The sequence below is a fragment of the Passer domesticus genome, chromosome 16 (assembly GCF_036417665.1).
Source record: "Passer domesticus isolate bPasDom1 chromosome 16, bPasDom1.hap1, whole genome shotgun sequence".
In the NCBI taxonomy this organism is placed as follows: Eukaryota; Metazoa; Chordata; class Aves; order Passeriformes; family Passeridae; genus Passer; species Passer domesticus.
Genome location: NC_087489.1, coordinates 6602575 through 6625320, shown reverse-complemented (window position 1 = coordinate 6625320; position 22746 = coordinate 6602575). Strand labels below are relative to the sequence as shown.

Below are 22746 nucleotides of genomic sequence, written 5' to 3'. Positions count from 1 at the left end.
GTGAAACCCATAGGTTTGCAGCACAGAGTGGAGGCTGATGTTGCTGGGCACAGATTATAAAATCTGTTCCCACTTTCCCAGGTTTTCTGCCCAGGAACCAGCAGGATTCAGTGGCAAGAGGTGTTTTCCCTGTGCAGCACAGAACTGCAGGAACATTGCTGGTGTTTCACTGATCCCAGTGGAGCAGCCTGGTGGGACTGACCACCAGCACAGGGACAGGGCAGAGCTGACCTGGGAAACTCTTCACTGGTGACAAATCACCTCCCTGGCAGCCTGGAGAAGAGCTGAATGTTACAAGTTTGAGATTTATCAGCCAAAGCAAGGCCATAAATCAGCAGAGAATGGCTGCCAGACAGAGGGAGAATTGTCTGTGAGAAGTGATGGCCATGGGGCGAGCACAGAGGGGTCCACAGCTCCAGCCCCCACAGGAAACGAGGATTTGGCAGCCAGGCAGTGGCTGTGGCTGCTGCTTTGGCAAAGGGCTCCTGGGCTGGCTGGGTGTCACTGCAGAGCCATGCCTGGATAGCAGCCAAGAGCCTGCTCCCACTTCCCGTGCCCAGGGGCAACCCAGCAGGGAGCTCCTGGACCTGGCTGACTGCACAGTTGTGTCTTCGAGCCCCATTTCCAGCTCTCCTTGCCACAGAACAGTAATTTTGGCTCATGCTGACACACACACAGAGCTGAAAGGCAGTGCAGAAGGACTGAGCACCACACAGACCTCCAGCAGTCAAATGTGGGCTAATCTTAGCTCTCCCTGGTCAGAAAATATCTGTTTCAGGATTATATTTAGGCAGAGGAGTAGGGACCTGCTGGCCAGCTTCTCTCAGGGGATGGGTGAGAGGCATCAGGTTCCCCCTGCGAGTGACAGCCAGCTCAGCCACTGTCACTGACTGTGCTGAAAGTCCAAGGGCACTGCCTTGATCCAGCCACATCCTGCCCTGCAAAGCTGCTGAGCACAGGGATGCTCCCAGCCCTGCTCTCCAGAGCTGGCAAAGCCTAACCAAGCACTAAATAACCTTTGGGCAAACACTCCCCTGCCCACACTGCTGGTGCAGCCCACAGTGCCCCTCTTTGGCTTTGAGCATCAGCCAGCTGTGCAAAACCCAGGAAACAGGAAAAAAAAATTACTATTTTTGATAAACACCTGGAAAGGTGAGAGTACCCCGTGATGGCATTGCTGCTCCAGCAGTGGTACACACCCCTTGTGTGACTGCAGGGAAAAGAACAGGGCAGGTTGGAACAACCTGGAGCCATAAATCCAGCTGGGCTGCTTGGCAAGGGAGCAGGCTTCCCTCTGCCTGGCAAAGTGCGCCAACCTGGCAACAGGAGAAGGCAGCAACCAAGCTACCAAAGCCCCCATCACACCCATCAGTGAACCCCTAGCAGGGTTTGGACACTACAGAGCACAGTCCCTAACAGTCACCCTTGAACACAAAGGCACAAGGATTTCCCTTTTAATATAAATTTGTTATTTTATTAAACATGATTAACAATCAACTGTCCAGAATCCAAATCCAAGCAACTCTTCTTCAGAAACAATTGTTGGAGAAAAATGACCCAAAACCTGTTTCTTACCACAATCATGTCCTTAAAAGTGATACTTTATCTTTTGCTTTATAAAAGTAAGAAAATCACTCTCTCATCTTCATTTATCTATCTATGTGTATATATGCACCACGTACTTCAGAGATGAGTATTTTACTCTGAAGACCAACATGGAAGCCCAGGAAGAATGGAAATAGTCCCAGCACACCATCACTGCTGGCTGAGGCTGGGCCAGCCCATGGTCTGTCCGTGGCAATGGTGACCATGGCCCCTTTTCAAAGGCAACTTTTTGGTACAGTATCTTTGGAGTGAGCATCTTGGCAGAGCCCTGGGATGCTAAAGCACACCACACACTCAGGTAAGAAAACAATGGTCTCTTCTCTGGATGCACAGCTCTATTGCTTATTGAGTAAAAACACTATAATGCCATAAAATCACTAAAGAAATTTTGGTGAGTTTCTCTGCACAAATTCTACACCAAACTGAAGATCTGACTTCTAGCCAGTGTCATAATTGAGTGAGAGAAGCAATCAGATGGGACCTGAGTCAGTGTGTGACATTGGGTCCAAGTTAATTCCTTTATTCAGCCTTAAGAGTGCCTAATGATTGTGTCAAATCAGAAAGAGGGCAGAATTGTTAAACCAGGCAATCAATCGTTTTTTCCAAGTCCTAAACAAAGGTAAGAGGAAGATCAAACTGCAGTTCACAGGAGTTCTCCAAGATTAAAAAAGTGGGGACAATCCCAGAAGGCAGATTTTGGCCTGAAGTGGTAAAATTCTGTTCCAACTTCCTCTGCATGTGCGAGCATGGTCATGGCCAGCTGTGAGCACAGCTGGGGCTGAGCCCAAGGTGTGCACTTCTGCAGCAGTGACACTGGCAGGCCTGATACATGGGAGTTCCTCCGCAGGAAAGGACGCCAAAAAAAAAAGGTATTTAGTTTTAAATGCCCTTCAGCCTTGTGCACGGGCAGGGGCACCAGCTTGCAGCTTGTTCTTGTTCCAGTCTTGTTAGTACAAGACTAACCCTGGGTAAATATAGCTGTGACCAGAGCCTCCCACCCACAGGGACAAGAATAAAGGCTCTGTGTCTGAGAGGGCTGCTTGCTCCCTGCCAGCACTAGCACACCTCTTCCCTGGAAAGGTGAAGATTAACCCAGGCCACAGCCAGAGCTGAGAGTGGTTATTTCAGCACTGCAGGCAGGGGCCAGGCAGGTCAGTGGGACAGGACAGGGAAAGAGGGGAGGATAAAAACCATAAGGGAGGTTCTTTTGTTTGCATTTGCAGCACAGAAACCCCAGCAGATGGAGGAGGGAGTCAGGCCAGCAGGCAGACCCAGTCTGCTTGCACAGCAGCAGGGCAGGAAGCTGGAGATCCACTCAGGAGAGAGATTGTGGGGCACAAGCAGGTGTGTGTGATATCTGATTCTGATGAGCACTGTAAGGGTCAACACAGGGCTGCCAGGAGCAGAGAGTGACCCTGGGCACCTCCTGCCAGTGCTCCCACTGGCACAGAGCAGAGCCAGGCTCTGGTGGAGAAGGGCCCCACTCCAGGCTGGCTGCCAGGGACGGCTCACGACGCGCTGGGGACCATCCCATAGGCTTCACACAGCTTGCTGAGCAGCTCCTGCTTTTCCTTCTCGGGTAGGAAGCTGGACTGGGCTGCGTTGATGTTCTGAGGAGGCAGAGGGGGAACACAGGGACATCAAGACACATCAGACATGGACACACAGTTGTGCACATCCCAGCACCTGGCTCTGAGCAGCAGCAGGCGAGGGAGAGGGTAAAGTTTCCACTCTCAGATTCATCTCCATGGCTTTATTTTATGCCAACTGCTCTGGCCCATCACTAGCAGTAGTCCCAGGAGAAATGAGACCAGCACAAAGCAAATGTCTAAATACTCAGGAATTTTTGGGATGTGTACTTTGAGCCTGGTCCTACTTTCCTGCTTACAAGGCCAGAGAGGAATTTTCTGGTTTCCATTAAAAACTCTTCAGCTTATAAAGAAAAACCAGCAGGTTGTTCTGGGCTTCACTGAGACACCAGCAGAGCACCCAGCCAAGGCCAACTTACAACTCTCTTGAACTCCTCTTCAGTGAATCCCATGTGCTCCTTCACGATGCCATAGTCCTTGTCAATGGTGGAGTTGAAGATGAGGGGGTCATCCGTGTTTAGAGAATAGTTGGCACGATCCTTCTTAAATCTGCAAGGAAATCAGGTTGAACTGGTGGGCAGAGCACTGTGTGTGAGCCTGTGCAATTCTCAGGGTGAAATGCAGCAAAAGCAAAGACTTTGGGACTGCTGGAGAAAAGCACAAAGCTCAGCCTGTCCCCCATGGCTCTGCACTGACCTGCCAGGAGGGGCTGGGCTGTAGTTTCTCGTGCCCCATAGCTGAGAGCAGGGCAGAAGGGACAGGACAGCCTCCCCAAGGGACCCCCACACCCCTCCAGCTGCACCAGGCTCTCCCGGGCCAAGGGGCATGGATGTGCTACATTGTCCTACATAATTAGATGTGCCTTAGCTTTGTAAGTCAATAAAACAGCTGTAACCAACCCAAATCCTGGTTATTTGAGATTTCACATAACTGAGAAGTCTTACTGTATTACAGGGTGTTTGGTGAAGTCCGGAGAACATGCTCCAGTGAGATAACTGGACCAAGGGCAGACCTGTTTGGGGGAGTTAAGCATAAAAACCAGAATCAGCCACATGGATCTGAACCCCAGCTGTGAACACAGACACTCAGCACACTGGTAAAACCAGCTCAGAGCTCTGTTCACAGCTGCCCCTCAGCACTACTCTGACACTGCATGTCCCAGGATATGGATGCAAGGAGCCCCCAGGACTGGGACAGGGGCCAGTGGGATGTTGCCCGTGGCCAGTCAGCCCTGTGCCAACCACAGTTACAAAACCACCTGCATTGAGTACACATTCCCTCTATTAGGGGATATATCCATTCTGGGGAAAAGCAAAACAAATCCTTACGTGCACTGTAACTCCCAGGCATTCCCACCCTCTAACCAGACTTGCTCTGGTACAGCAGCCTGATTTGTGGAAGGATGAGCCTTCAGGCTTGAGGTGTATAAATCAGTGAATAAACCCTCCAGAGTTTATCCTTGGATCCATTCTTTGTGCTACATCCCTCCCACAAGCTGCTTTGCACACCAATGCTCCCAGCAAACAGACAGGTTTGTCCCCAACATTCTTCCTGTGAAGCTTTGGGCATAAACACAACATCACTGTACATGTGGTCAGCACCTGGGTGTCAGGTCCTGTCCCTGGCTGGAGCACAGCCCGAGTGAGGGCTTGTTTTCCACTCAGACAGCACCTCCCTGGCTGTCACAGCCCCACCACACACCCTCACCTCAAAATGCATCTTTATTTTCAGCAGCTGCTTGTAGAGCTCAGCGTCCTCCACCACGTGGTATCCATGGCCAACACGCTCGGCCTTCAGGACATAAACTGCCTAGAGAGAACAGGAAAAGCACTCAGAGCCTCAAGCGCAGCTCAGGCCCTGCCTGCCCAGAGCCCCCATCCCACTGCGGGCACAGCCCACACCACCCAGCTGGGACCTGTGCCCATGAGCCCAGGGCTCCCTTTGCCATGGATAGGCCTCTGTGCCCGGGGCAGGGTGTGTCTGTGTCCCAGCCTGTCCCTGTCTGCCTGAGGCAGGAGCCCCTCATACCTCCTTGACCATGGCGGCCGGGCCGGCCTCCCCGGCGTGCACGGTGCGATGGATCCCACACCTCTCAGCCTCCTGCAAAACAAGGGACAACATCTTCCTGTCCCATCACCCGCAGCAAGGGCTGCAAGCTCTGGGGCTGGCACTGCTCTCAGGGGCACAGCAAGGCTCCTGTGCCAAGAGCCCACAGATCACGAGCCTTGCACTCCAAGGGCTCGGGAATGTCACTTACAGAGACACTTAAAAATCCTGCTTATCTTCCACTGGAGCCCAGCCAGGCTCTTCAAGGGCTTTTAACCCTGGGTGAGTTCACCACTGCCTCCTCCCCAGACAGCAGCAAGCTCTGAGCTCCTCTTCCTCCACCCACCTGCCTCTCTGCATGAAACTTGCAGCAGTTCCATGCTTTGGAACTTGTACATTTTTGGCTAGCTGCAGCCATGTGCGAGGGTGTAGAAGCACCCCAGGGCAGAGATGAAGAAATGCTCTGACACTGTAAGGGGCTGGGGCAGCCCTTCCCCAAGGACCCTGTGAGTGCAGCTTTGGGTGCAGCTCCATGATCACCCTGAAAATTTCCTTGCCAGGGGGTCACAGGCCAGCTGGGCTTTGGGAAGCCATGGAGCCTGGAGGGAAGGCTGGCTTTGCTGGAGAAGGGCCACCCAGCTGGCAGCAGCAGACAGGCTGCAAGCCCCATCTTGCAGCAGATGCTCTTCACAGACATTCCTTCAGGGCTTTGCACTCAGGAGTGTTTTTCAGTTACTTAATACAGATGGGAGAGGGGTGTTGCTCCAGCATCTCAGAGCCTGAGCGAGCCCCTGGCACAGAGACAAGATGCATCCTTCAGACAGAGGAGGCTGGGTACTGCTGGCCCACCAGGGCAGGATGAGACTGCCTTCCATCAGTTAATGAAGCCCTGTTCCCGTGTCATTGTTATAATCAGCCTGTTCACTCAGCACAGCAGTGCAGCCAGCCTTGCATCAGCTTCCACTGATGGGGTGAAGACCCCAAGGAACCCCACGTCCTTTCAGACCCGAGCACTGCTTGCAAACTACCACCCTTTCTGTCAGTGATGGTGCACAACCTCTTCCCCACTGATGGTGGGGACTAACAACCCCAAATTCCACCAGCAAAGAGGAGAGAGGCTTCCCCTTCCCTCGGAGCCACTGCAAAGGCTGAGGTTGGGGGAGAGCCTGGGATCAGCCTCCTGAAGCCATTCCAGTGTTTGCGTTTGAGATGATCAGATAAAAGCCCAGCAAATGTGCAGTTTCTGCTCTGCTCCTCGGGTGATTTCTGCCAGACTGGAAAGGCCAGTCTCTTCCACCCTTGGCTGTGGTTTCACCAAGCCCCAGGAGCCAACAGCAGAGCGTGGGGGTGATTTGGGCTCCATGTCACTCATGTCACACTCACAGCGTGCCAAGCCCCAGCTCTAAGGCCATGTTTTAGCAATGATGCCTGCCATTAATCATTTAGGAAATATAAACAAATACTTTTCCTATTTAACTGAATGTTTTTAATAGCTGCAACAAATTTTTTAAGCTGTCCCAGCTGTTTGCAGTTTGAAAAGCGTCCCTTCACACACATCCCCTCAATACACAATCTCCTTGTAATTTTTTTTAAAAAACTTATTCCACAAACCTCATAAGCCCTCTTATGCTCAGAGTAATCCTCCACCTTCAGGGTCTCATCTCCAGCCAGGTCGACAGCCACCACAGAGTCATTCTGGTACTTCTTGCAGAGCTCCACCACCTCTGGAGACCAGCCTGGGAGAGGCAGCACCAGGATTCAGCAGGAAGCATTCATCAGGGTCACACCTTCAGCATCTTTCTAAACAAATCCTGGTCCTATAACTAGAAGGCTAGAGCTAATTTCTTTAGTCTTTCCCAAAATTTGATGCTCAAAAAGAAAGCCAGCAAACTCCTAGAAAGGTCTGTCATCTCTGTGATCTTCAGGCAGATAAAAACTGTCAACTGATCAGTCTGTTGTCAGTGAAAAGGAAATTAAATGCACTCACCAGCTATAAAACTGCTCTCATCATGTTTTTCTGCTCACTTCAAGCAGGGGAAAAAATTAGTTTAAAAATTTCCAAGCAGTGGTGACTGCTGCATTTGGCTCGAGGTGAGATGAACTGCACTGCCCTGGGGCTGTAACATGATGTGTGGGAGAAATCCCTCAACTCCTGAGCCTTCATCCCTTCCCAGCTGGGCAAGGTGAGGAACTGCCCCACCAGATAAGCTGTGTCGGGGAGAGATTGGGCTGGGAGGGACCTCTGGGGGGCCCTGTACTGCAGCCATCCCTGCCCTGCTGTAGGGCATCCTTGACTCTCACAAGGATTCTACTCCTGATAGGAAGGAGCTGAAGTTTTATCTATTTGCCAGCAGTGAAAAAGAGACTAACAAGTGGCCAACAACTGCTTGAGAGTTCTCTGTGATCAGGATAGATAACCTCTGAGAGAGAAACTGCAGCTACCAGCTCACTTAACTCTTAACCCTAGCAGAAAGGCCAAGAAACAGAGATAAACAGTTGTGTTAATAATTAACAGGCACCTGCTGTGTACAGAAAATCCCCAAATCATATGAACACACCAGGATGATGTGTGCAACTTCATCATCTATTTTTTTCCCCACCATTTTCCACCTTGCTGGGTTAGAGACATTATTTTATTAACAAGTTTAATACGAGTCAGTTCTGGCTGGTATCTCCGCCTTTCTCTCAACTGTTCATTAATTGCAGGGTGGCTTCTCCCTGTGCAGCACATCCTGAATGCACTGCTAAAGACTCTTTATCAGCACATTGTGGCTCTGGGGATCAGCTGCTGCCCTGGGACACAGGTATGAGAATGCCACCTCTGCAGGCTGCACACACCCTCGGGTGCTCCTGCACCTCCTGCCTTCACCACCTGTGCACTGGCAGGGACTGTAACTGCAGGTCACTGTGCCTTACAGCTCTCCTGTTTCCACAAAGAAAAACTTTTTTTTTTGCCTAGAAACCAGAAATATAAGGATCAAGTTTTCAAAGTATTGTTTGGTGTTGACTGTGCAGGCAGGGAAAAAAAAATACCCACAAAAAAAAAAAAAAAAAAAAAAAAAAAAAAAAAAAAAAACCAAAAAAACCACACCACTCCACTCTCAAATCTACCAGCTTCCAAGAACATAATTTTTGACATTCCTAGACACAAAATAATCATGTACTCACTAGGAAAAATCTTTCCACCATCTACTCTACTAAGCCTACATAAAACTGGTGTGAGATATGAAGATACTCAGAAAAACACCTTCACATAAAATACTACTGTCACACAGCCTCTCTCTCTGGCTGCATCCTCCCCTAGAGGAAGATGCTTGTCAAGCTCAGCAGCCCATTGAAATGCTGATAATTGGGTTTTCTTCCTATTCTGGGTTACAGCACCTGTTACCAACAAAGTTTTCATCAGATAAGCTGATTTTATTTAAAAAAATATTATATATGTGCCTTAAGTATATCTGAATTGTGTTTTCAGCTTAAGGCAGCAGACTAGCTGCTTCCAGTGGATTCTCTGGCTGCCCATGACCCAGGCTAAGGAAGGAGCACCCTGCTGTAGGACCACGAGCAGGGAAGTGTGAGATGTCTTGCCTGGTCCTCCTTCCAGGACCATTTGCTCTCAGACCTCCAGTCACTCATGGCAGATGCAAGTGCTCACTGTGCCAATGGCTTTTTCTGGCCCAGGGTGAGCTCTGGGCAGGGAGCAAAGACCCCAGCTGCCCCAGGAGAGGACAGAAGAGCCCCTTTTGTCCCTCTAGCAGGACCTTTCAGATACTGGTTGTACCCACATATTGTATTTGTGGGGACTTTTGTGGTAGGAAGGAATTATGAATTTGACTTTGTGTTCTTAGAAGGTTAATTTATTATTTTATGATACTGTATTATATTAAAGAATACTAAACTATAATATACTAAAAGAATACAGAAAGGATATTTACAGAATGTTAAAAAGATAATAATGAAAACTTGTGACTCTCTCTAGAGTCCCAACACAACTTGGTACTGTTTGGCTAATGAGTTAAAATAATTCACACCAGAAACTAATGAAACAATCACTTGTGGATAAACAATTTCTAAACACATTCTAAAGGAGCAAAACTCAGGAGAAGCAAATGCAATAATTATTGTTTTCCTTTTTCTTTGAGGATTTTCAGCTTCCCAAGAGAAAAATCCTGGGCAAAGGGGTTTTTCCAGAGAACGTGAATGTAACACCCACAGAGCCCCACTCCTGCATCCAGCAGACAGTGGAAGGAGCAGAGGACCCCCAGAGACCCCCAGCACTGTCTGGTGCTGCACCAGCCCCACAGAGCAGGGCTCTCCCCACATCCTGCAGGGCCCCAGCCCCAGGGCCATCCCCCCCCAGGTCAGGGAAGGGAGCAGAGCAGCAGGGCAGCTGCAATACATTACTTGGCATATGGCGCATGCAGCATAGAATAGACCTGGCTTTGATGTGGAAATCCCTCTCTCCATCCTGCAGTCCCTGATTTACGAGCTGAACCACTTCATCTGGAGTCAGGTCTCCCCTGCAGGGAAGAAAAGCCATCAGCAAGAGGCCAGGCACTTGCCAGGGAGGCAGGCAGGAGCACAGGTCCAGCCCAGCATGCCCACAGGAGGACAGGCAGCCCCAGGTTCCACCTGCCCACTGAGACCACCCAGAGCACCTCTCACACCCATGCCAGGGCCACATTTACCAGGTACAGATGTAACTCTGTGCCACTGCAGCAGGCACAGAGGACACTAAGATTTAGAAAGGCCTTGGGGACGTGGGTGCCCATCCTGCCTGGGCAGAAGAATCCCCTCTTTGCCAGAGCATCTCATGAGGGCACACAATTCTCTGCAAGCCCAGGGCTCAGCACCCACCACAGCACACTCTGGAGGGGCCCCAGAGCCCAGCACTGATTTAATGAGAGGCACATTTCACAGAGGGGATGACAGGAGAGGAAGGGATCAGACCAGCAGCCCCCTCCAACCCCCCAGCACCTCTGCCAGCTCAGACTCCCACTCTGTGGTCAGGCAGTCCATATGTGGACATTTCTTTCCCTCCCACAGGGAAGGGCTTCAGGCAGAAGGTTGAGCACAGCTGCTCTGCACATGCAGAACTCAGTGCCCAGAGCAAGGGATGCTAAAACTGCAGCACACAGAGGTGTTTAAGATAAAAACCCTCTTGGTGGGAGAGAGGTGGAAGCATGCTGGCTCTCGCTGCATGGGAGGAGAAAGGAGGTTTGTTACAGCAGCCTTTGAAGGCACAGTGGCTGACTGGCATGGGGATGCCTTCTCCATGCCCAACCAGCCAGCCAGGGGCTCCCCAGCACAGCAGATCACTCACTCAGCTTGTCCCCAGGGGATGGGAGCCACACCAGAGTTGGCCAGGAGGTGAGGGCTGTACCGGACCTCCACGTAGGCGACTCCTTCCTTGGCTTTTGTTTCCACAAACTCGTAGGCAATTCTCTTCACGGCCTCACGGTCACCCCTGCAGGGATGGCAGTGGGACTGTCACCCTCAGGGCCCACATGGATCTCTGAGCCAAGGGATCCTGCCAAGGGTTGAGGGGGGAAAAGCAAAAAGCAGGGTACTTACGCAATGGCAGGCATGTAGTAATTGAACTTCTCCAGAAACTGGGGAAGTGTCAGTGGAGTGTCATAGCTGACATACTTCAGGAGCTCCTCAACAGTATTCCCAGGGAGAGGGATGCCTCTTTTCCTGGAAACAAAGTCACATGTTACTGACAGGGAAGGTTATCACATTTTTAATCAGCCCATTTTACACACCAATTGCATCCAAAGCTGGCAGCATCAACCATCATTTCCTCACAGGAAAGATACAGCACAGGCTGTCCTTCCAAAATCTCCTCATGGATGGAGCCCTGAACCTCAGCAGAGAGGAGGGCAATCCAAAACACAGGCAAAGCACAAACAAACTGAAATACAAGCCCAGGCTGACCCGGCAGGAACACAGCCAGGGCACATTTTAGGCTTAAGAAGGAGTTCATCTAAAGGAGCTCTGGGTTATTTCTTGGCACCTCCTAGACCTAGCAGCAGAATTGCCCAAATTCTTTAGAAGAGTTAATTTCCACTTATGCGGGCTCAAAGGATTAAAAAATCAAGGAGATGCTCCAAGGCAGGGATCACACAGGCAGGAGTGTCACAGCTCATGGGTTTGGTGCCAGCAGCTCCTGCAAGGGAGCTGCTTCCTGAGCCCAGCACCCTGGTGGCATCTCCTGTGACAGGAACACCTCCCACGCAGGAACAAAGGGCAGCAACTGCTCTCACTGACGGCACAGACACCCTAATGCCCACATAAATGCTTCCAAAAGGGAAGAGGCCATCTTTCCCAGGAGCAGCTGGAATACCAAGTGGGTGAAGGTGGTTCTGGTGTGGTGACAGCTTAGATGGAGGGGGCAGCCAGCCAAGGGTGCTGCAGCTTCCCGGGCAGGCTTTGCCATCCCCCCACCCTCTGGTACCCTGCACAAGCCAAAACAAACTTGGAATAATAACCAGACATTTGTTTTTAATCCTCTTTCCTGCCACAATGAATTACAGCTGATTGGTGGAAGAACTCTGCTAATAGAGACAAAACACCTCAGCCAGCTTCAGTGCTGCCCTGCCAGCAGCCATCCCAATGAGCCACGCAGGGACACAGTCCAAAGGACCCCTGGGCTTGGTAAACATTGCTCCTTCCCCACTCAGCCAGGAAGGAAACCAGCCCCATGCTCAGCCCTCACATGCAATCTGCACAGATTAAGTTGCTGGCACTCAGCAGGGAACACTCATCGCTGCCAAGGCATCGGTTTTCCTCCCCGCCTTGCCCTTTCCATGGCACTGACACCTCAGTCTCTGCTCCAGGAACGGACCTGCACCTCCCTCCACCTGCCACAGGAAAGTTTCTACAGCAGAGCCACTTCCCTGCCTGTTTCAGCTGCTTCCTGAAGCAGAGCCTTCCTGCAGGCACCAGTGGCAGTGCTTTGGGATGATCCACACTGGAACCACGCCTCTGCATGGGGAGATCTGGTGGATCATGCCAGTGTAGCTTTTGGAGACTGCTGCTGCCCCGTCCAACCTTCCTTGTAGGTGGGATTCTTCTGGAAGCAAAGTGGCCAGAGGGGAACGTGTTTGTCCTCACTGCCACCTCGGTGTCCTGCCCAGAGCTCCCTCCAAACACGGGCAGCACCATGCACACCATCCCACCACAGGAAGGGCACCTCTCCCATGGACACCCCGTCCCCATCAGGGGTCTGTCACGCCTCCGAGCCCTCTGGCTGAGCAGGAATGATGCAATGACTGACCCAGACCTGACAGAATTGGAGGCAAACTTTCTAAAAACAGCTGAGCTCAGCAGTGCACTGCCCAAGGGGGCCTGTGCATCCCAGCAGCTTGAGGTTCTGTCTGCATGGTCAAACACCACCTAGCAAAATTATTTCCAGCTCTTTACATTTAAAAATAGACCATAAGCAGCATTCTGGACCCAGGGTGAGGTTATAAAGGCAGTCAGTCCCCTAGAGCCTTCTGCACTGCCCCAGTGGTTGGTGTGTGAGTTTTAGAGCCCATGAATAGCACAGCCTTGCTCCACCCGAGGGCTGGCAGCTCAGGGGGATGCCAGGGCTGTTTAAAAATAAGAGGGAACTCAGCACACACTCAGGCAATGAAGGTTTCTGCCCTAAGAAAGGATCCGCAGACAGCCAGTGCCTCCTGGTTTCAGGGCTCCTACAATTCTCCTAGGGGGCTACACTGGCATTTTCTGTTTGCAGGCAGAGGGACCCAGCAGAGCCCCAGGGAGTCAGCACAAACTCTTCTGTTCACTTGGACCTGTATTCCAGCCCTGCAGCCTGCCTGCAGGAACCCTGAGTTCCAGCATCCAGCAAAAAAATGGGATGGACAGTCTTGACCCACCCTCCTTTCTCTGACTACACAGCAAAAAGTATGGCCAGGCCCTGCTGAAAAAGAATATTTCTCCCTAGGACTGCACTGCATTGGAATCTGCTGGGCTCACAGGATGCTAGAACCACTTCCCATCCTCCTCAGAACTGACTTCCTCCCCAAAATACCGGAGCTGTGCTAAGAGCCGTGTCCCCAAATCCTTACCCTTGCCACCCTCTTGATCTGAGGATATCAGTGACAGCTGGAAGAAATCGTGTTTGTTTTGCTTACAAATGTGGAGCCAGGCCCTGGCACAGGTTAATCATTCACCCCATGCTTCCCACACAATCTACACTGAAGGAAGATGCACGTGGGCTCTGTCAAGGAAACAAGCTCTCTCTAAAGCACTGCCAAGTGCTTCCCTGGGCACCCACACCAGGCTGACTCCTTGCCTGCTGACAGCCTGGGATTCAAATGCACATGGCAGCAGGGCAGGCAAGGCCACCCAAGCTGGTTTTTCCTCCCAAACCATGCAGCAGCAGCAGCACCAAGACAACGCTCCCAGCCTGCTGCCATTCCACTTGGTTTTGCAATTAGGAATGTGGAAAAAGAAATGAGAATACAGCACCTCTGCTGTGTCCTGGGTTCACTTCAAAGGCAGGCAGCTCTTTGTGAGATCTTCTGGACTTTTCTCACGGTGGCTCCTCTGAGCTTGCCCAGCTCACAAACCCACGACCACCTCAGTCACATTCCTGCTGCCAGGGAAGCCCCCCTGTCCTTTGGGGTGTGCTCAGTGTCCTCACACTGTGCAGCCAGGTCTGGGCAGAGACAGAACCAGCACCAGCCAGGCTTGCAGCCTGCAGGAGCTGCTCTGTCACAGACCTGGGGTAGCAGAAGGGAGGATGCCCTTGTACTGCAGCTCCCAGAGCTTATTTCCCCCCACAACTCACTTGCCAAAGTACAGGATGGTCTCTGGCCTGATGGCTCCATCCAGGTGGACGTGAAGCTCTACCTGCAATGAGAGAAATGGGTCAGGCACTCTTGAGCTGCAACAATAATTCAGAGAGAAGTAACTGGTGCTCCCATGGGTATAAATGTAGCCAATACAGGGACAAAGTCATGACACATAAACATTTTTAAATATAATCATTAGAAAGTTTATTTTTCAATATCTATGTATCATCTAAGTATTTTGCTGCAACTCACACATCTAATGAGTCTTTAGAAATTTTCCTGTTTCAAGTAACTTTGAGGAAAATTTGCTCTATCCTTATTTAGAGTTCAGGAGGAGTGAAAAAAGTAAACTCCAAACACCTTGACTTTCCAGCTTGCTTCCTCCTTGAAATCACAGGAAGCCAAACCCTAATTAATTTGCTAGGAGTCATTACATGAAAACTTAGACTTTACTCCCAAGAATCAGCTCCTCATGGGTTGTTAATTACATGGTATTATCAGGGCTTACAGGCTCTCTAATCCTACACGAGGGGTCAGTCCCATGGAACAAAGGTGCTGTAAAAAAATAATAATAACAGGTTGCCCCATAGAGCTAACAAGGTTTCACAATAAAACACTTAAATTTTACTCATTAAAAATGAGACAGTAACTCAGGTCTTTTCACTCTGATGCCCTATTTCCCCATTATTGCTGAAACATTGGATTTTGGAGAAAGAGAGCCAGAAAAGCAAAAGCAAGCTTTTTCCATTAGCCAGGAACATGACAAATGTGATTTGGAAGTCGAACTGGGAAGGAAAATATTAGCTGTAAAATGTTTCAGCTAGATATCCATCTTTCCAGAACTGTTTTCTTTTAAGTAACAGAATAGCCTACAAAATACATATTTGATTTTATTGTATTTTTAAATGAAACTGTAGATTAGAAACTTAATACACAAGGTTCTTTTTAGTTATAATATTGTGGATATTTAGTTACAACTTGTATGCATTGTCCTGCATAGATGATAGCTGCAGGGTGCCAAGGGTAAGAAGGGAGTAGGATTCAGAAGAGGACTGGATATTTGCATGGATAACTAAACTACCCAGGGTTACTAATTAAAACCCACAAACCCTCTGGTGTCAGGGTATGCATCAAACAGTAACCACGAGGAGCTGGGAGAAAACTGAGTAAGCGGTGCCTGCAAGTGTCCAAGAGCAGGTGACGTGAGCTCCTGGCACAGGGCTGGCAGTGCCCACCTCTGGGGCATGCACTGATGCCCTCGAGCTCACTGCCATCCCCACACACTGCCCTGCAGTGAGGCACCTGACTCCCTGCCAGGGCTTTCACTGGCCACCCCTGCTGCAAAAGGCAGGGCAGGCACAGTGCTGGGCTCAGGCCGTCTCCACGGGATGGCCACAAGCTGCCACTGAAACGCTGGTGAGATGCAAACACAGCTGGGGCAGGCTCAGGATGGATCAAACTGCTGGTGGCAATCAGCTGGCCCAGGGGTCACAGATACACCCACAGCCACCACTGATAGCAGACTGGAAAAACACATCCCTGCCACTGCTCCTACCCTAAAGATACCATCAGAATCTACACAGAGGAAGATTTAAGAAGGGCAAGACCTGATCTTTCCCCCTCCTTGAGTTATGCAATTCTGCTTATGAGGACTAAATGTCCTGCAAAGCAGCAAATAAAATAACAGATACAAACATGGTCTGCATTGCCAGATGTAGATGCCTGGCATGTTTTCCACTCTTGAGCTCCAATTCTTATTTCAAAACCATGCAAGATCCACTCCTTCAGGTATTCAACAGCCCTCATGACTTTCTGATGGACTTACAGACTTGAAATTTGCTCACACTGGATTTAAAAACAAAGTAACCTGAACCTGTTGAGGTCTTCTCCTTCAAACACTTTTGAAGCGTTTCCTGCAAGAACATCCCAACACGACATTTCCATCAGTGAGAAAGCAGATTCCATGGCATCCTTCATCTATGTAAGTCACCTCCTCCTGCCTCTTCTGCAGGCAAGATGCTTGTAAAGCAGCAAGTTCCTCTACAGTATCAGCAACAGGCTCTTTGTCCCCTGCCAGCCCTTTTTTTTTGGGTCTGGAGACACTTAAACCAAGTGCTAAGAAACCCTTGTGCAATGCTGTTCAACCCAAAAAGTTTTGGGTTTCCTCCAGACCAGTGCTTGAGAGCAGAGTTTTCTGCAGCTGAGAACTATCCTATGCTGTTTAGGTGGCCAAAGGACGTTCAAGAGAAGATGGAGGTGTGCCTACAGGGCTCCAGATAAGGATGCAATCAGCAGAGGCACAGCCCAGCAGCTCATCTGCCCAGGGCACCTTGCTCAAAAACCCTGAGGGATTCCAGGTCTGTGGGAGGCTGCTCACTGCAGATTACATTTCAGCTCTCTTCCCCGGTGTTTGTTTTGGGTAAACAAAGCACAAGTCTTTTCCACATACAAATGGGTGACACGACCTTGCCTTAAGCCAAGGAAAGTACCCAGATAAGGATGAAAGAGTTTTCTCTGAACTGTGGCTCCGGGGGATGATGCCTGAGCAAGCAGAAATTAGGTGAATGCAGGAGCTCAGTGCTTCTTCCAGAGCTCTCAGCTCCTCAGTACACAGCTCCATGTGCATGTGGTCTCCCACCCCAAGCCTTTTGATTTACTTGTAGAGAGAGCATGAGCACACACATTATATTGGGATCCCTGGTGAAGGATCTGAACAGCACCACAGGCTGCACCAGCACTGGACAGGAGCCTTCAGCCATCTCAGGGCCACTGATCATAGAATCACAGAAGGGTTTGGGTTGGAAAGGAACTTAAAGGTCATTTAGTTCCAACCCCCTCGCCGTGGGCAGGGATGCCACCCACTAGAGCAGACTGATGACTTCCCTTCTCACACCCAGCTGGATGTGGTGCCACCTGCTCCGATGAAGAACAAGAAAGCAGCAGAACTCCCCAATGCTCTCCTGAGGAAGGAGCTTTGTTCTTCTCCCAGGCACAGGGAGCACCCTCAGGACCAGCTTTGTGCAGGAACCCTTCAGTCCCTCCTGCACCTCCGCTGACCTCCCACCAGCACATCAAAAACCCAGAGAGTAATGCAATAAACCTTTTAGTTTCACTCCAGACTTGCTGAAAGCCAGATGGATGGGTTCAAAGAACACTCAAAAGGCTGTAAATTGTGTGTCCTCAGCACAGACAGCCCCCAGCAAGGCCATCAGAGCAAACCCAGCCATTTCCACTTTCATGCAAAAAAAGTTTTTAGCTCAACCATGGCACGTGACTCATTAGTGCAGATATCAGCAAGTTGGTTCAGATTTTTAAAAAGGAGAAGTTTTAAGGGCTCTGGCTTAACTTCTCTAAAAAATATTGTCATGTTTTCTTTGAGATGTAATAAGCTTCAAAAATAAATTCAAACACAAACACAAAATGAAGGTACTCAAACAAGTACGTTCCATTCCAAGATCAAGTCTGATTATTTTCATTTTAGTGAAATTAAGGGGGAAAAGTTAACCAAACAGTCAAAGTATTTTCATCCACAGTCGACTCAACACAATTTCTCTGTTATGGTTTGATCAGTGGACCATGGCAGAGCAGTTACCTGCTCAGCTTGCCCATTATATGGCATAAAAAGAACCATTCAAGCTAAGGCACTTGAAGGATTTTCTGTATTAGGTGGTGTTAGGATATTTTTAAAAATATATGCAATGATCAAAGTCAGTCCAACCCTTTTATTGTGAGGTTTCCAGCAGATGTTAATAGATAATCAGGCAGCTGATAAAGCTGCATAATTTAAAAACCCTTAACAGTGACTTTGCCCAGGATTATTTATCAGCCTCTTGAAAGGTGATGATTTAGGCTCATTCTATTAATCTCAACGGCTGAAAACCAGGCTAATTACAGCTGTAATTTGTCAATTATTTTATAAGCTTGGCAAATCACTGGAAAAAACAATTAACTATGCTCTCTGAAAAGTCTGCTTTCATGGAAATGTGCTGCTAGGAACAAAGAGTTCCTCGTCCTAAATTAATCTCAAACTCTCATTTAGAAGCAAGAGGTGAGAGTGGCTCAAGAGAGTTGTGAAGTGGAAGCAGCACAGCATCATCCTCAACCCTGAACACACCACAAAGGCACTTGGGAGATGTATCTGTCACATGCTGCAAGGGGTGAGCCTTTAAAAGAGGAACATGGGAGACTACAAGCCCCACAGAGCTCCACTGCAGCAAATATTTGTGCTTTCTATGCATCTGGACAATGATTCATGGGTTTGGTGGCTGAGGAAGAGGAGGATGCTCCAGTGCTGAGCAGCCTTTAGTACCCCCATCCTGGCACCAACTACTCCACTGACCTCAGTGTGAGACTTCTGGTGACATTAAGAGGTGATGGTGGCTGTGTGTCATCACAGGTGATGGTTCCCATGGGGTGGCAGGGCCATGTGCCCACCCACCCACCACAGAGCTCACACCCCCCCCTGGCTGGAGCCAGGCACTGCTTCAGAGCAGTAAACAGAGCCCTGGCACTTCGTGCAGCACCAAGACAACCTCGTACTGCCACCTGGATCTGGAAGGTTATGCAAGAGCACCCCTGCACCACACTGTTAAAGAACTGAGCACACAAGGTAGCACTGTGTCCTTACACGGGCTGGAGCTCAGCACAGGCTCAGCAGCACCAGGCTCTGACCATGCCAAGCCAGGGGTCAGGCTGTGCACAAGAAGTGGATGAGGCAAATCCAACATCATCCTTGTGCTCTTGCAGTCCCCGTGACAGGCAGGAGAGTCTGCAGTGCTGCAGGGAGTGGGGCAGGATGTCCACCAGACCCCCTGGGTACAGCAGCACAGGCACCTTTGGTACCACCCAGGCAGGGCCACCTTTCTGTGAGAGGCTGACACACAAGGTGTGCTTCACAGAACAACTGCCCCTTGTCACCTGGTGATTATTTTGCAAATGAGCTACACCAGTCACTGGAGAGAGTGGGCCTGAGCCCAGAAACCCCTATTCCCATTCTGCTCTCTCACAACATGGCACATGGAGCTGCAGGAGAGGACAGCCACACGTCCTGGAGCCCCCAGGCTGGGGCTGGCCTACAAGAAGAGGGCAGTGAGCAAGGACATGGTCTCTGCTCTGGCTGTGGAACAGAAAGGGTCATGGTTGACATCAAAAGAACATCAAACTACTCTGTTCTTTTATGGGCCTGCGATAAGCAGGGTTCAAAGTTGTCCTGCCAAAGCTCCCTGTTCATCTCTGCAGTCACTGGGAGTCAGCGAGTTCCTGAAAAAAGCAGAGGCAGCCCCAGCCCCACATTCAGCTGGGGCAGAAGCTGCTCCAGTTACCAGAAACATCTCTAAAACACAAAACTGATCGTTCCCAATGGCAGAGGATCCAGAGGAATGAATAGGGCTCATTAACTGACTTCAGGCCCATTTTTTTTTCCCCAAGCCTGACTTAGCAGGTTCATGGGACTGAAAGGGACTGCCTGAGTCAGGAAAACCAGTCCCATAATTGCCAATAGCCAGACAACAGAAGCCTGATCTTACAGTCAAACCCTGCAGTTTTTCCTAGGTCTTTCTCTTTGGTATCCCAATCTCCCATACACTGGGAAAGCAGAAGTACAGATGAAAGAACTTAGGTTGCTTCGCTTGACCAAAAGTTTAAAATCACCAGGGTGAATCAACAGCCTTTTTTCTTAGTGGAGCTGGTGAAGCACCACCATCTCCCAAAACTGAAGTGGACTTAAAAAGGCTTTAACCATTAGCAGCTGCCAATGCTCCCTGGATTTCGTATCAAGGTTTGCCTGCTATTGCTTGGATCATCTTCCTAGAAAGGGAACCACAGTGACAGAATGAAACACGAATCAGACCTGTGCACACTGTCCTTTCCAAGTATGTGAGACTTTCCTGGTGCAAACTCAGCCGAGAGATAAACTATTTGGGAGTGGGAGAGGATTCAAACAGCAGCAAAACCCCCCCAATCCTTTTGTGTTTTTGGAGACAATCTTCTCTGGAAAAGCCACAAGCAGCAGCCACCACTCACATTCTCTCAGAGCAGCACCACAACTCTCACATCACTTTTCTTGGTCTCTTCTGCCTTGACTCCTACTTTCCCACAGGAGCCCAACCTGGCAGAGCTGCTCCCTGTACAGCACCTTACCCAGACCACAGCATGAGAGCTGAGCCGTCCTGCAGCACAGGCAGTGTTGTTCCATCAGATACAGGACTATTGCTAACCACAGCTGTTTCATCTTCCTCTTCCTCTAGGTTGCAATCTAGATAACAAACACATTACCATACGATCCTACTAGAGAAGTAGTGTAGGCACGGAGAAAGATTGCTGCCTGCTGTCAGAGTGCTTCAAAGTGCTGTCATGGGTATCTGAGGAATAACTGAACTAAATGTGTACGAGAAAAAGAAAAAAACAACAAAACCACAAAGGAAAAAAAAAGAAAAGAAAAAAAAAAGCACCCAAAACAAAATAAAAGACAGAAGAGAAAATATCTGTTTTAGCAGACTACGACAGTGGTTGGGGTGCAGGGCCCTTCAGAGCCTCCCCTTCCCCAGCCAGGCCACCGTGCACCCCCAGCCCGGCGGAGCCGTGTCCCCGGCCGGGCGCTGGGATGAGCCTGACCCGCCCGGCCCCGGCGGCGGGATGTGCGGGACACCCGGGACAGCCCGAGCCCGTCCCTGCGGGGAGCACCGGGCCGGGGCAGCGCAGCGAAGCCCCGGCTGGGGCCGCGGGGCGACAGCGGGCACCGAGCGCTGTCCGGGGCACATCCCCAGCGCTCCGGGGAGCGGAGAGCAGGTGCGGCCGCCCGGCCCCGGGGCACGACCGGAGAGGGGCACCTCAGCCCGGGCACGGCACCTTTGCACAGGGCACAGCGCCTCCGAACCGAGCACGGCACCTCCGACCCGGGCACGGCACCTCCGAACCGGGCACGGTGCCTCTGAACCGGGCACGGTGCCTCTGAACCGGGCACGGTGCCTCTGAACCGGGCACGGCACCTTTGCACAGGGCACAGCGCCTCCGAACCGAGCACGGCACCTCCGACCCGGCAAGGCACCTCCGAACCGGGCACGGTGCCTCTGAACCGGGCAGGGCACCTCAGCCCGGGCACGGCACCTTTGCACAGGGCACAGCGCCTCCGAACCGGGCACGGCAGCTCCGAACCCGGGCACGGCAGCTCCGCAACAGGCACGGCACCTCCGAACCGGGCACGGCACCTCCGAACCGGGCACGGTGCCTCTGAACCGGGCACGGCAGCTCCGAACCCGGGCACGGCAGCTCCGCAACAGGCATGGCACCTCCGAACCGGGCATGGCACCTCCGAACCGGGCACGGCAGCTCCGCACCGGGCACGGTGCCTCTGAACCGGGCACGGCGCCTTTGCACCGAGCACGGCACCTACGAACCGGGCAAGGAGTCTCCGAACCGAGCACGGCACCTCAGCCCCGGTCACAGCACCTCAGCCCCGGGCACGGCACCTCAGCCCTGGGCACGGCACCTCCGAACCGGGCACGGCACCTCAGCCCCGGGCACGGCACCGCCGCTCCGTGCGCAGCCCCTCGGTGCCGGTGCACCCCCGCTCCCGCCTCCGGCAGCGCCGCCAGCCCACCTTGGGTCCCCCGAAGATCCCCCGAGCCCGCTCCATGCTGCCGCTGCCGCCGCTCTGCCGCCGCCGCTCCGCGCCCGCCCCGGCCCCGCTGGCCCGGCCCCGCCCCGGCCCGCCCCGCGCCGCCGGGCACACACGCGGACACGGACACGGAGCGCTGCGGGGCTGGGGAGACCGCAGCGCATCCCCTTCCTCCCCTGCCATGGCAGGGACGCCTGCCGCTACCCCAGGCTGCTCCCAGCCCCGTCCAGCCTGGCCTTGGGCACTGCCGGGCATCCAGGGGCAGCCACGGCTGCTCTGGGCACCCTGTGCCACCCTCACTGTTCTCTGTACAGGGAAGGATTTCTCCCTCACGTTTAAGCTAAACCCACCCTTCCTGCAATCCCGGTCGAGTTTCCTTCAGGAGCTGAGGGCCTGGGTGGACCTGCCCCTCCAATGTTACATACAGTGGCAGTAAATGGAACTGGAAAAAATGATAGCTCTGCCCAAAGAACAGGAAAGCAGTCTCCAGCTTTGATTTCAGTCTTAAGCCAATTCAACAATGTTTGTTTTAACCTTTCCTGCTCTCAAACCTGCTGCTTAGTGACTCACTTTATTTTGTCTGATGGCTTTTGATCCACCACATCTACTTGCAGCTCCTGGAAAACTCACACTTAGCTTTCCATTTCTTGTTTTCAGTGACCTGGCCATGTTTTATGCTGCTCCTCTGCCTCCTGCTTTCCTCTCCTGTGGGTGATGCACGGCAGCCCAGTTTTTTAAGATAGTGAGGCAGAAAGCCACAGAATCACAGAAAAGTTGGGGACCTCTGGAGATCATTCAGTCCAGCCCCCTCCTAATACAGTTTCACCTAGAGTAGGTTGAACAGGGTTGTGTCCAGATTGTTTTTGAGCATCTCCAGAAAAAGAGACTTTCAGAGTAGTTCTGCCTGCTCCTCTCTGCATGGATTCTCTGATCCTGGGGAGAGTAGAGTTCCAGTCACTCCAGACCTAGTGTCCCCATCCAGCTAAAGGCAAATTTGCCAAATGGAACCTTCCCTAGTTTGGGAACACCCCTGGGGCCCATGTGCAGCCCTGGGTGAGAGGAGATCTAAGACTCCCAGAAGGCACTGAGC

General features: G+C 51.3%; 1 protein-coding gene across 2 annotated transcripts; it reads right to left on the bottom strand.

Annotated features, from left to right (window-relative positions):
- Positions 1 to 1452: 1452 nt before the first annotated feature.
- ADA (adenosine deaminase) lies at positions 1453 to 21696 on the bottom strand. Of its 2 annotated transcripts, none has more exons than XM_064391170.1 (11): positions 21639 to 21696; positions 14038 to 14099; positions 10812 to 10934; positions 10561 to 10704; positions 9642 to 9757; positions 6852 to 6976; positions 5223 to 5294; positions 4902 to 5003; positions 4139 to 4206; positions 3614 to 3743; positions 1453 to 3215 (listed from the first exon to the last, which is right to left on the bottom strand). In XM_064391170.1, exons 1-11 carry the CDS (start codon positions 21672 to 21674, stop codon positions 3114 to 3116), a joined length of 1080 nt encoding a protein of 359 aa, XP_064247240.1. In that variant the 5' UTR covers positions 21675 to 21696; the 3' UTR covers positions 1453 to 3113. The 2 variants fall into 2 exon arrangements, with proteins under 2 accessions (XP_064247240.1, XP_064247241.1); XM_064391171.1 differs by lacking the exon at positions 21639 to 21696 and adding an exon at positions 20315 to 20336.
- Positions 21697 to 22746: the final 1050 nt, after the last annotated feature.